The 13300-nt window shown below is 38.6% G+C and overlaps 1 protein-coding gene across 1 annotated transcript in view; it reads left to right on the forward strand.

Moving 5' to 3' along the window:
* Positions 1 to 11167, forward strand: part of rapgef5a (Rap guanine nucleotide exchange factor (GEF) 5a) — a 44251-nt gene extending 33084 nt beyond the window's left edge. Inside the window, 14 exon segments of the mRNA XM_032534879.1 lie at positions 63 to 207; positions 2059 to 2150; positions 2270 to 2300; positions 2668 to 2746; positions 3076 to 3225; positions 3959 to 4056; positions 4995 to 5117; positions 5610 to 5788; positions 5880 to 5970; positions 6093 to 6143; positions 6289 to 6376; positions 6531 to 6595; positions 7073 to 7127; positions 7442 to 11167. Of these exon segments, the coding sequence (XP_032390770.1) occupies positions 63 to 207; positions 2059 to 2150; positions 2270 to 2300; positions 2668 to 2746; positions 3076 to 3225; positions 3959 to 4056; positions 4995 to 5117; positions 5610 to 5788; positions 5880 to 5970; positions 6093 to 6143; positions 6289 to 6376; positions 6531 to 6595; positions 7073 to 7127; positions 7442 to 7560 (1366 nt within the window). The 3' untranslated portion in view covers positions 7561 to 11167.
* The last annotated feature ends 2133 nt before the right edge of the window (positions 11168 to 13300 follow it).

Here is a 13300-nt window from a genome sequence, read left to right on the forward strand (position 1 = left end):
CACACACACAAATCCTTTTAGTCTCCACACTGTTCTTCTTTGTCTCCTTGACCTGCTCTTACCTATAGCAGCGCCCGCTGCAGGGTCCAGGAAGAGGGCAAAGACGCCCTCTTCAGGAAGCGTAAGGTACTACAGCTGGTCTCCCATTGGAGCAGGCTTTACAAGGACTTCCTAAAGGAAGAGGAGCACATCAGGAGTTTCATGAAGGTATGACACACCTTACTTTCATTGCCACCATTTGTTTTGTTTCTTTTTTCTCAATCTAATCTCTCTTTTATTTGAATGATTTAATGAGTTTGATCCTCTGGTGACCATTAACATGTCACTAAAGAACATAAGAAGCTTCATTCATGTTCATCTCATATCTATCTTGGTCTAAAATGGATGACAGGACATCAAACATTTTGTGGAGAAAGACAAAGAGCTAAAAAGAGAATGTGGGTGTCTGATTTTCTTTTTTTGCTGCATCTCCTATCTCCCACATGGGAACCTTGTTTTTTTTTAATTTTTATCTCATCCCCCTGATAAAGCAAGCTAATGGTTTTAATTTCATAGTGTATCGTATAATGAATGAGGGGTACACGCATAATAAGTGCCCGTATGTTTTTCTTTTGTAGACTAATACTGTTGTCAAATGTATTTGATAACATGTAACAAATACAATTAGCATGAATTGAATTATTCCAATATGTGTGTACAAAATACAATATCTACAACGTACATCATAGACTTTGAAGAGACACAGACAGATTCTCAGTGTCACATTTCTCTTGACAAATACTGCTTGTATCTACTGTTTTTCTGTTATATTTTCACAAACTCCGCTATATTGGATTTGAATCCCTGTGACACTAAAAGAGAAACCAATACACACACCACGATCAAATGAGCCACACGCTCACCCACAAAAAGTGGACATGCACACCAATCACTTGTCCCTCCGTAACCTGGTGGCTCCATTGCTCGGTGCCGGGTTGCCATGGAATCCAAAGTGCGAGGGTTGGCATGGGTTTAATCTCATATGGAGTGTGTAACCCAGGTGATAGTTGCCTAGTAACAGAGGAATGAGAGGGGAATTGGGATGGTAGGCTACCGAGGGTCAATGACAGCGATAAGCGTGTGTGTGTGTGTGTGTGTGTGTGTGTGTGTGTGTGTGTGTGTGTGTGTGTGTGTGTGTGTGTGTGTGTGTGTGTGTGTGTGTGTGTGTGTGTGTGTGTGTGTGTGTGTGTGTGTGTGTGTGTGTGTGTGTGTGTGTGTGTGTGTGTGTGTGTGTGTGTGGATCCTTGCAAGTTGTTACTGTTCCTGCCTCTTGAGCTTTCATGCTATGCTACTTACTTATTCTCTGCCATGAACACACACAGGCACCCATTAAAGGACAATGTACTACATTTGTCTGTTTCTTTATTGTAATCTACATGCAGCATCATTTACACGTGATGGTTCTAAGTATGTGAGCCGCACAGATTGTAATGTTAATCATCCTTATTAACCAGTTGTATGTCAAAACCTAAATGTTTATGGGATGTAGTATTTTTTACCAGTGTATAAATCTCATCTTTTTCCTTTACTTTCCAAAGCCTGGTTAAAAGGTTGTCAAATGCAAATTACAAAGAACAAAAACAAATGATTCCCATTCACCTCCATCATCAATAAACATTTTGTGCCGTGCAATTTTGAGATTTATTCATCCACCCTACTACTAAGAAATAAGATTAAAAAAAAATAATTTACAATGCTCAAAGCATTGAAAAATTATTTGGGTGACCTAACCCTTTAAATAATTTACATGCCCTTTTTTTTAGCCGTAATAATTCTGCTATGTTAAGATTTATATGCTATCCTTGTAACAGACAGCTAGTCAGATATCTGTTTGAGATGGAGCCGGTGCACAATGATGCTTAGAGACTGAGCTTGGGGCTTGGAGCAGAGAACATTCAAAGACCAAAAGGCATTCAAATGCTATTCTTGCTGCCAGTTTCCAGCCTTCCAGATGGACCAAACGAATAGTTAACCATTAATCAAATAAAGTTAACATGATTGTTATCCTCTCTCTGTTAGACTCTGTATAGGTGTGTTTTAGAAGATCTGTATGAGTTCCCCACACTGGAAAAAGACCTAAAGGAGTTCCAGAAACTTCTGCGTCGCAGACAGTAAGTTGTCTCTGCACAAGGACTTTGTTCTTTGCTTTAAATATGACCCATCACTCATGTGTTTTTTCCCATGTCTACCTGAATTCCTCCTCACTGTTGTGCTTGTTTCATTAATGTAGCACTGTGGATGACTGCCCTCCAAACCAAAAGGTAAGCCAGAGAGGGGAGGGGGGGGATGACAGGGAATACTTAATACACCCATGCTGCTTGGCACTGTAAGCTACATTTAACAGATATGGCTTCACATCTACAGCTCCACTGTAACTGTTAACTGTTGTAATGGTATGAATAAAATGTTTTTTCAAAACCAGTGAAAGTATTAAATTCTTGTGTCAGCCTACAGAATGATGAATACCAATTCCAGGACTTAGTAATAGAAATAAGTCATTTAGTCACTTAAGCCCATAGAGGTTCAACTGTAATATTTCAATCTGAGCTGTATGGGTGTTAATACAGATGTTGTCAGTAAAGTATAAATATAGTATAATAGATGTTTCTTCTGCTCTTTCTCTGTCAGAGTAAACAAATGCATCAGCAGTTGAGTTTGAAGGAAAACTGTTTGCCACTACGAAGTCCACCGACTGATACTAGAGATAGTGAGTAACAGACACATGCCCATACAGAAAACACAATACACTGCCCAGCAATTGTGCACAATTATGCATAAGTATAAAGTATAAATAAAGTATAATAATGAAAGTCTGTGAGTTTTAAAGTTCACATGCAAATAGCTTATATAGTGTGTGTTTATATTTTACAAAAATTAAGTTTCTAGCTCTGTAAATACTTGAGTTTTTTTCTGCATCTGCTTTATGATTTTACAGTATTTCAGTATTTTTGTTTAAGCCATTTACCAGGTTACAAAAACACATTTACAATATATTTACATTAACTATTCTATGAACATTTTCTATATACCTTCCAGTTATTTGTTGCGTGTACGTCAGCGCTGACTCCTACCTGAGTGTCCACACACATCCCTCACTGGAGGCCCATGAGCTGCTAAGGATTGTGGGTCTGAAGATGGACAGAACAGAAGAGGACATGGTGCTCGCTGTGGCGTCACAAACTGGAGGTATAAACAAACACACAAAGAAATGCATGACCCTGTTTAGTGCAGTTTGATTAAGTGGCAGGAACTGGATCTTTCAACCATTTATGGAGTACTTTTACAGGTGCAACATGTAATACTTTTAGAAACATGCTGTTTGTTTTTTTTAGGTTGGGTTGAGTGTATCTCTGTTGATCCTGTTTGTTTGTTTGCTGCTTCCATGGCTGTACTAACATTACAGCTGTAGCGCACTGGGTTTATGTTTTTACAAAACACAGACATTCCCTCACGGAAAAAGGAGAAAGTACTGGCTTTATCATTGTTGTCAGAAAAGATAACATTTCAACTTAGCATGTTTCCTTAATATTTGATGACGCATTGGGGTCATTTTTGGGATTTATTACAACAGATATATTACATATTAAATCTATATTGATTAATATATATTATTAATATTATTTTTAATAGACAGTATATAATATTTTACTTTTAGTAGTATCTGTTTATTCACTACTTTTAGTTATCATTTACTATTTCAACCATTCGATACTTTTTGCCATCTATATTGATCATTTATCTATTACTTATGTTTTTTTTGTAGTAAAATCATTCCACGTAACCCTTGGCAACTGCAAAAGTACACACTGGGGTACAAGTACCCCTGTTTGGGAATCATTGTTCTACACTCTTGGCTCAAAATTGTTCTCATCATCTCTCTCTCCTTCTCTTTCCTTTCTGTATATACTTGTTTCTGCAGAGCGGAGGGTGTTACAGCCCAGTGACTGTGTGTATTCAGAGTCCATGACCCCACAAGGAAAGCTTGTGGTCTGTCGCAGGGACCTCAGTGAGATTCTGGTATGTAAATACTGTTCTGTTTTTGCTTCTCTCTTTCTGTAACTTTAAATCTCAATTTTCCCCAAGGATTTATCAAGGCTTAAAGGTGCTCTAAGCAATGTTGGGTGAAGTTACTTCTTCTTGACATTCAAAGTATTTTCAAACAAAACAAGACTTGCTTGCCTCTCCCTCCTTGAATTACAAACAAGGTGGAAAGAGTTAGGCCAGGTTATTGTTATTAACTTTGACTCAATAGGAGAGAAAAGGTGTGAGCCACGATTATTTTGTTGTTGCCCAACCATGACAGCAGGATTGGAAAGTGCTGTATCAGGGCAAAGTGTGTCCTGTAATGCCATGTTTTTCATAGTGGATCTTCAGTTGTGAATTCATAAGTAAGTTCATAAACTGCAGTTGTAGGGATTTTGGTTTCCTGTTGGAAAGGTATATTAAGCCGCCTGTCATTAAAAAAACAACAACCTTGTAGATCCTTTAAATTAGACAAATTTAATAGAATCTACTGTCCTATTAGTAGGCTGTTAGGAATGTAATATTTAGATTTATTTAGGAAATTGTCTGCTTGATTAATGTCAATTGTCAGGTAATCAGGTACCAGGTAACTCGTGTAACCAGAGCTGGACAAAACAATTGTTTTGTTGGAATCCCCTCTCCCCTCTCAGCTTTCAGTTCTGCTTGTATGTAGGCAGGAGATCAAAAGGCTCTGTGCTATGTTGTTTCTTTTGAAGCAATACCAACCCCCCCCTACCTCCACAGCCTCATTGTTTTTATATTATTATGAAGGTGAACTATTGTTGCTATTGTTGAGCTTATTTAGAGATAGCCCTGTTTCTGTAGATATGCAGCACCTGTGTGTACGTACAGTGTGTACAGTATTTTTGTGTACACATAGTCTTTTCTACATCTTTCTTACCTCTACTAACTTAACGTTCCTTTGTGTTCAGCCTCCTTTAACGGACAGTGCTGAGCTAAGCAGGAGGCCGGTGCGACTCTTAGGTATTAACACCTGGGATGTGGCAGCTGCTCTCACACACCTGGACTGGAGCCTCTTCAAATCCATCCACGAGGTATACATGCGCACGCACGCATGCACACACACACGTATGTGGTGTGTGCACATAATAATACATATTTATAATAATAAATACATTTATAATACATTCTTGTTAATGACAGAGATTGCTGGTACATAAGTATTAAGGATGCAAATGTACTTTAAGACTTGCTGGATCATGAGGAGAACAGAAAGTCTTCTTGCAGCTGAGTGGCTGTCAGGAAGAGCTGCATATTTGTTGTGGACATGCTGAAGCATAGCACAGATGAAGACACAGCATCTTACACTGTTATGTGGACAATGGTGTATCTTTAGGAAATCTAGACAATATTCTTCCATTCTCAAATGTGAGCATTTGCTGCTGAGCTCTGTTTTATATGATTATAAATAATATAAAATATAAGATGACACATTGGGCTCTTAAAAATGGGACAAATGTATTTTGGGGAATTTTTCTAAAAAGCTTGATGTCTTTCACTCACCTTCTCCCTTCCTCCACATGCAGCAGGAACTGGTGTACTACACCCTCAGCCGTGCTCCTGGTACGGGCCACACAGCGGCGCTGTCTGTCCTGCTCCAGCGCTGTAATGAGGTCCAGCAGTGGGTCATGTCTGAGGTGCTCATGTGTGTATCACTCAACAAGAGAGTGCAGCTGCTCAAGAAGTTCATCAAGATCGCAGCTCAGTAAGAACATACAGTGCATGTATCAAGAACATCAAGATTCCTATGCACCATATATATGTTTTACTTGCCTACTATTTATGTGTATTTGTAGTTGTAAAGCCCAAAGGAATTTGAACTCTGCATTTGCCATCATCATGGGTCTTAACACAGCTGCTGTCAGCCGACTGAACCAAACCTGGGAGGTAAGTGTGTGTGGATGTGTGGGTGGGTGTGCGTGCGCGTGTTGCATTTAGTGTAAATACTGTATAATCTTAGCATGGTTTTTAATTTTAAATCAAATTCTGACCAAACCTGTTCCTTTCAGAAATGTCCAGGGAAGTTCAAGAAGCTTTTTTCAGAGTTGGAGCTCATCACGGTGAGACTTACTTAGCAGAGATAGATGCCGAGCTTGAAATATGTTCTTCTTCTGATTTAATAACCTAAAATATCTTCTTGTTTTCCAATCTTTTACGTTCACTCTGTTTAATCCCTTTCTTCATATTCCCTCCATCTTTCTTAAGGATCCATCTCTCAACCACAAAGCCTATAGGGAAGCCTTTAAGAAGATGAAGCCTCCCAAGATTCCTTTCATGCCTCTCCTTCTAAAAGGTATCATCACTAGACACACACACACACACACACACACACACACACACACACACACACACACACCACACACACACACACACACACACACACACACCACAGAGTTGTTTTTGGTGAATGATATAATTACACACTTGTCCTCTGCTCTGCTGCTTAGATATCACCTTCATCCACGAGGGAAATAAGACCTTCCATGACAACCTGGTCAACTTTGAGAAGCTGGTGAGTTTTTCCTTCAGTGTGTGAAAGAAAGACACTGAAACAAAATTACTGCCTATAGCTAGTCCGCCATGGTCATTAAAAAGCATAAGTCACATTAAAAGGGGTGAATTTTTTCAGGTCCAACAGTAGATAACTGCTGCAACAGGCATTGATCAATGATGAGGAGTCTGCATGCCATCATCAAGTTGACTGACTGTTGGACTGATTGAAAACCTTTGATTCATATAGGTGAAATTCACCGAGACCAAGCCCTGTTTTGTACAGTTTAACTGTCATAGTCATAGTCCATAATAAATAAGGCCCAGGTTCAGTTGTTGACAGCTGAAGTAGTAGCTCTGTCTAATTTTTATAAAAACTGCTGAAATGTTGTTTATGTTAATGGTTAGTGCAATGGAGCAGTAAAAATCTGCCCCTAAATATTAGATCTTGACCATTTGGTATTGCACTAATGCAACATGTCTTCTACTAAACCAACAGCATATGATTGCAGACACAGTGAGAATGATTCGCCACTGCCAAAGTGACCAGCCAGGTGAGTCCTTAAATCTCTGATTGAATCCTGTTAGTGCAATGATCATACCATCACAAATTATAAGTAGTATTGTGTTATTGATGCATCCATTAATTGTGAGGAATCTACTGCCATCTGCTGCTGAGGTGGTGGATTGCACCTGTACCATTCACTTATCTCTTGCAGTTTCTAAGCAACCATTTACAGACAGTCTTTCACTGTCTTTATATAGCCATAATGCAGTCTGTTTGTACCAAATGCGTATAAACGTGTGCGCACCAGCAGAGAAAACTCTACTGTGCTTCTAAGGTGCATGTTTTGTGTTTGTCTCGTAGGCAACGAGGTAATCGGGGTCGACAGTGCAGAGGTGAGGGCGAGTGCTCACTACCTGCACATTATCGACAATCAACAGACTCTTTTCGAGCTGTCACACAAGCTGGAGCCACGTGCTTAAGGAAACACACACATACCCCAATAGACGCACACGCAAACACACTTGACACAGCGCAGTGGAAATTAGTATGATGTGACTTGGAAGATGCTTTGTAGAGCAAAATGCCCCACTCACACATGCAGTGCAACCAAATCACACTACCAGCAGTGGTGCCAAGTGGACAATAGGGTGCCATGTGTGGAAAACCAATGAAGACACAGAGCTGCACTAAGCCTGTTTTTTAAGGCTTTATAACACTGAACATGTGTTTATAAAGGATTTATGGATAAACAATTTAAGTCCATACACACTCTGTGAACTATCTACAGGAAAAGATTCTGCGCAGCAAAACTGAGATTTGCCAAACTGAGACCGAGAGAAGAAGAGGCTGTAATTAGTTTGTACAGTATCTATTGGATTTGTTTTTGTTATTGTGGTTAGTTTTTGGTTATTTATTTATTAGCAGGTGGAATGTTCCTTTGTTTCAGTCTTTCAAGTCTTGCCCACCTTCTGGAAGTCAACAAGGACTTGATAGCCTCTTCATCATTTCATTTACAAACACAAAACTATCTGTAACGGAGTTAGATGTGTTTAAAAGAATCTGCCCCCTCAATTATCTCATATGATTTCATCTGCATATTACACACCTGCCTGGTCCTTTATCCATATCCAGGATACATGCATACATACCTATTTAGGTATATGATGTGGAGCTTTTTTTTGGTTATTGTGTGGTTGATTATTATGTAATGCAAGCAGCGACCAGGGCTGAAGCTGTAAACCACGTAAACATACCTACACCTTTTACCTATTTTATCACTTAGGCTCTGTCTTTTAACTTAAATGTGCAGACCCAGTGAGTAAAAAATGGTTCAACGTAAACAATGTCTGGCATGTGAAGGAAGCATTGTGAGAGGTTTTTATTGACTGACTTTAATGTTGGAAACATTAAAGCTGTCCTACATGTGCCAGAGTTAAAAGAAAAAAAGAAAGAAAAAAAGTTGATAAACAGTGAACATTTCTCCTTGTTTCAATTTTAGAGTCTTGGTTGACTTTTAGCCAAACACTCCTCATCCACTCTTCTCTATGATGTTTTTTGTGTAAATAGATAAGATAATTTTACATTGTATATAATATGGACCTATAGATTTATCAGTGCCAGATGTCACATTGAGTCCTGCAGCATGTAGAGACTGCAACAGTAGAGATCTTGGTTTGTTTGGGTATCGGTGTCTTTTACCACTGACATTATTTCCTTGAATGAGCTCTTGAATGACGCCTGGTCCTTGATCATGTAACGCAGATCAGAATCCTCAAAGAGAGGCTTTCTGACATTATGTTGACTGACTTCAAGGTCTGTGATGGTATACCACACAGTCCCGTCATAGCACAACTATTTTTCCTTTTTTTTTTCTTTTTTACTTTATCCAAAACAATCATGTTCATTTAGAGATTTTGACATTCATTTCTACTGAGTGAAAATAGCACTTCATTCAGAAGTAGGCTTGTGTAAACTGTCTGTGAAAACCAACACTGGGTGTGGACAGAATAATGGAAGCACAAGGGCACATGCCATCATACTGTCTGTCTGGTAGAAGTTTTATAGTGTTGGTCGCCCATTAATTACAGGTATCCCTCTAACAATGGTTCTCTTTATGACCCTACAAATACATATTGGCTGGTAAAAAACTATTCTTTCTGAACCAAGCATCACTCAAAAACAGTCCTGTTGACATGGCCATGAAACAACTATTTGTTATTCAAATCACTAAGGGACCAGCCTGTCATGTTGCTACTTTTAGTCTGTAGTTACCAGGAACGAAATGCTGAATGGGATAATGGGAATCCTTTAGAAATTCTATAAATGATTATACACTCAAAGTAAGACAAGAAACCTCATGTAGAACCACAAGATCAAATCTGGCAAACCTTATTACTGTTTACATTATTTTGTGCTTGCCCTGAATCTGTTTTATACACAGCTAAGCATTTCAGTGATACATTTCTGAAAATAGTGAGAATTTCTGCTGAGTAGGAGGAAACATCCAAAGGCAAGATTTCTAAATGTTACGTAGCGATGCATGTCTTGCAGTGTAACTTATAAAAGCATGGGGTGTTAAAGTGTAACACAATAGAACATGTTGCCACAAGTGTTCATCATCCTTTTAACACTAAGCCTTTCAGAGCACAGAGCTGCTTCTCCTGCAGATCAAGAATCAAATAGACAAGAAAGGACTGGGATTTCCCCAAAGGTTTTAGTTCCCAAAACATATTTGATTAATTACAAGACAAATATCAAAGACGATCTCTAGGTGAAAATTCAATTGTAAACATATGTATAACCTATGTGTTATGAGCATTTTAGTCAGTCTGCGCATTAAACGCTCTTTAAAGGCACTAACCTGTTGTCACGGACAAACCGCACAGGTGCTCTGACACTGACTGTAGAGCCAGTTTTGTGGAAACTGTTATCACCCAAATTGTTAGATTTGAATGTAAATTTAACTTGAGCCATATATGTATTTGATATTATGTGGACTTTAAGTTGAAACAAATACTAAAGAAGAGCAATTTTCAAGGAATTGTTACACAGTCTGTAGATTATTCTTCTCTGGGAGTTATACATATCCAAAACTATGTCACAACACATTACAGATTATAGGAATAACATTCAAAAATTCTGAGTTTTAATTGAGAAACAATTGGTCTTGTTGCTTGGGTTCAGCTTTTTGTAATAAGAACGCAGTGTTACGTTTTCACTTTAAAGTTACATGGTCTCATTTTAAAGATGCTTTTAGTGAAACCAAGTCAGCGATTCTTGGACTGTTAGAGCTGAGAAATCAGAGGCGTGGTCTGTTCATATGCAGTGTCATAGAAAGGCCTCGTGGTGGTCATTTTAACTATAAACCTTTACATGACGCACACATACACGCACACACACACACACCTCTGCTCATTGTGTTCAAAGAGCAAAATATTTGTGCTGTATTACTTATTTATTGTCATGTGTTTATTTATGTATTTTTGAGGTGACAAAAGTTAATGTGCCATGTTCAGAGGTTCATCAATGCAGAAGTGCATTCTTGAGAAGAAAACATGTTTTTGGTTTGAAGCTGCAATGCTAGAATGTAAAAGTACTTGTCGTAATGTTCTGTGGCAACTTGAAACAGCAGAAGAGCAAGTCCGGGTGATGACGCTCCTCTTTCCTCTGGTATCAGATGTGATGAACAGGAACCCTTCTGGTTGGGTGTTTAGTGTTTTATCGGCAGTTGTCATGACTCATGACTATGTAAAGTTAGTTTTTGTTTGTTAAAGCTATTTTGTTTAAATCCATGTATGCGCATGCATGTAAAAACTAAAAAAAACACAAAGTTCACAATGCAAGAGAGGACACATTGAAGGTTTTGTACTATTGTAATATTGTTAATGTGTAAATATATGCCCATGTTTGGTTTGTTGTAATTATTTATCAGTTGTAAATGAAAAAAAAGTCAACCACAAAGCAATACGTCTCCTCTTGTGTCCACTCAACCTTCTGACAGCTGAAGCCACATGTCTTTTCTAAAGGGGTGTTTTACTATGTCAACATTTGACTGAAATTAATAAATTATAGGTTTTATGTGACATCACCAAGTAAGCTTGTGGTCTTTCTTGGCTCATGTTCAGATATGGTGTAATTGTGTACAACTCACAGTGTTTGCCAAGTGCATCTGACCAATGGTATCACCTCAACAGTGCAGACACCGTATCTGGGAAAAAAGCAAGAAAGTGGCCTTTCAACCTTCTCTGCAAGATGCTTGACAACATCAAACAGTGCAGATCAGATACTCCAAAGTCTTAAGAGACTCTGACACCAACATGCTCTCCTTCCTCTTCTTGTTTGATCTGGCTCTGGTTGCTGTGTCTCCTCCACATTTTAGCGTGGCCTTTTACTGTGGCCAGCCTAAGGCACACCTGTGCAATAATCATTCGGTCTAATCAGCATCTTGATATGCCACATCTGTGAGGTGGATGGATTTTGTCGACAAAAGAGTAGTGCTCAATAACACAGATTTAGACAGATTTGTGAACAATATTTGAGAGAAATAGCCCTTTTGTGTACATAAAAAAGTCTCAGATCACTGAGTACAGCTCATGAAAAATGGGGCCAAAAACAAAAATGTTTAATTTTGGTAACGATAGAACAAAGTTCTAAAGTCTTTCCACTAAAAGATTTTGTTTCTCACAATTTTAAGCCTGCCACTTTAAACGTAGTGTATCTTAGTAAAGTTTACAGACGATATGGTTCTTCTTGGACCTATCAAGATCTTAATTCATTACACAATTAAAAAAGTTTTAATTTCACATTTTGAATAGTTAACAGAGCTATAATGTTCATGAAGTTCTCTGGGAACAACAATATAGAATATTACATAGACAAACTGACAGCTGAATCTGATTTCTGGTTCACATATCACCACCTAGATCAGTACAATTTCAAAGCACAGTATTTTTTACTTAAAAAGCAGCTATGAGTCACACACATATTTTCTTCAAAAGACAATTTGTGCTATTTCATTGGGTCCATTACAAACATACTACTGTAACACAAAGGTTTCAAGAAATGTTCTGGCTTTTCCAAGGAAACGCTCCGCGACAAAAAGACATTAAATGACAGCGGACCATGGCCCGGTGATAGATCACTTGTCCAGTGATCTAAGTGACTTTCATGGAAGACATATCAGAAGTGGATTTGCCTGTATTGTATCGTGATTCAGGGATAGTCTTTTTTTTCTTTTTCTTTTTTCTTCCTTTTTATCTGGTTTAAACTGATATATAGTTAACCCTCAAGCCAACATGCTCTCATTCCTCTTCTTGTTTGGGCTGGCTCTTGTTCAGTCGATCATCGAGTGAAGCTGGAGAGTGGAAACTGTCCCATGTCCATAGAAAAATTAATGATTATCAGGCCAGCGTGGATCTGGTGGATGGTGGACCAAACATAACTTTACAAAATTAATAAATAATCAAAACATAAACCTAAGTTTAACACATTCTCTCAAGGATGATTTACAGGGAAAATTAAGAAAACTAATTTAGGTACACCTTTCCAGTTTTACTTAATTGAAAAGCTATTGGTAATATGCTTATTATGTGATTAAAGCAAACTGCAAAAACTCCTTCCCTGTAATATTGACTAATGCAGCTGATCATCATACTCTGGACATCAGAATTACAAAGTGTAAATTATAAATCCCCGAACTGACCCAAAATAAGAGCTTCATTTACGGGAGCAAATGCCCTTCCATGTGTTGGACATGTTGAGAGAGGGACAGAACAAAAGAGGAGCAGTAGATTTTTTTTAAAGATGATTCGTTGCAATTTGAAGGAGTTTGTGGTGGCAGTGGAGGGTAAGGCAAAATCATTTTGCAACGTGTACAGTTACCTCTGTCTCATCTCCGCTGATTTAAGCTGGCGTGAACTGTGATGAGAAGAGCACTCCCTGCCATAGTGGGGCGTTCTGGTTAGTGGTGGTTTAGACATGCTTTGCAGCAATATGGTTTCCTGACACTGCTAACCCCTATTATTTTGCAGTCATACTGACGGGTATTTTACCCAGCAGGCTTCTGACAACTAAACAACAGTGGAGGGTTGAATTAGTAATGAGAGGGCTGAGACAAACAGCATAGCTTGGTGGGATGCAGGGCTGTGTAATCGTCAATCTGGCAGAGTCAGTGGCCATGGAAAATGATACAACAGACATTAGTAGCAGGGGCCACACTTT

The sequence above is a fragment of the Etheostoma spectabile genome, chromosome 14 (assembly GCF_008692095.1).
Source record: "Etheostoma spectabile isolate EspeVRDwgs_2016 chromosome 14, UIUC_Espe_1.0, whole genome shotgun sequence".
In the NCBI taxonomy this organism is placed as follows: Eukaryota; Metazoa; Chordata; class Actinopteri; order Perciformes; family Percidae; genus Etheostoma; species Etheostoma spectabile.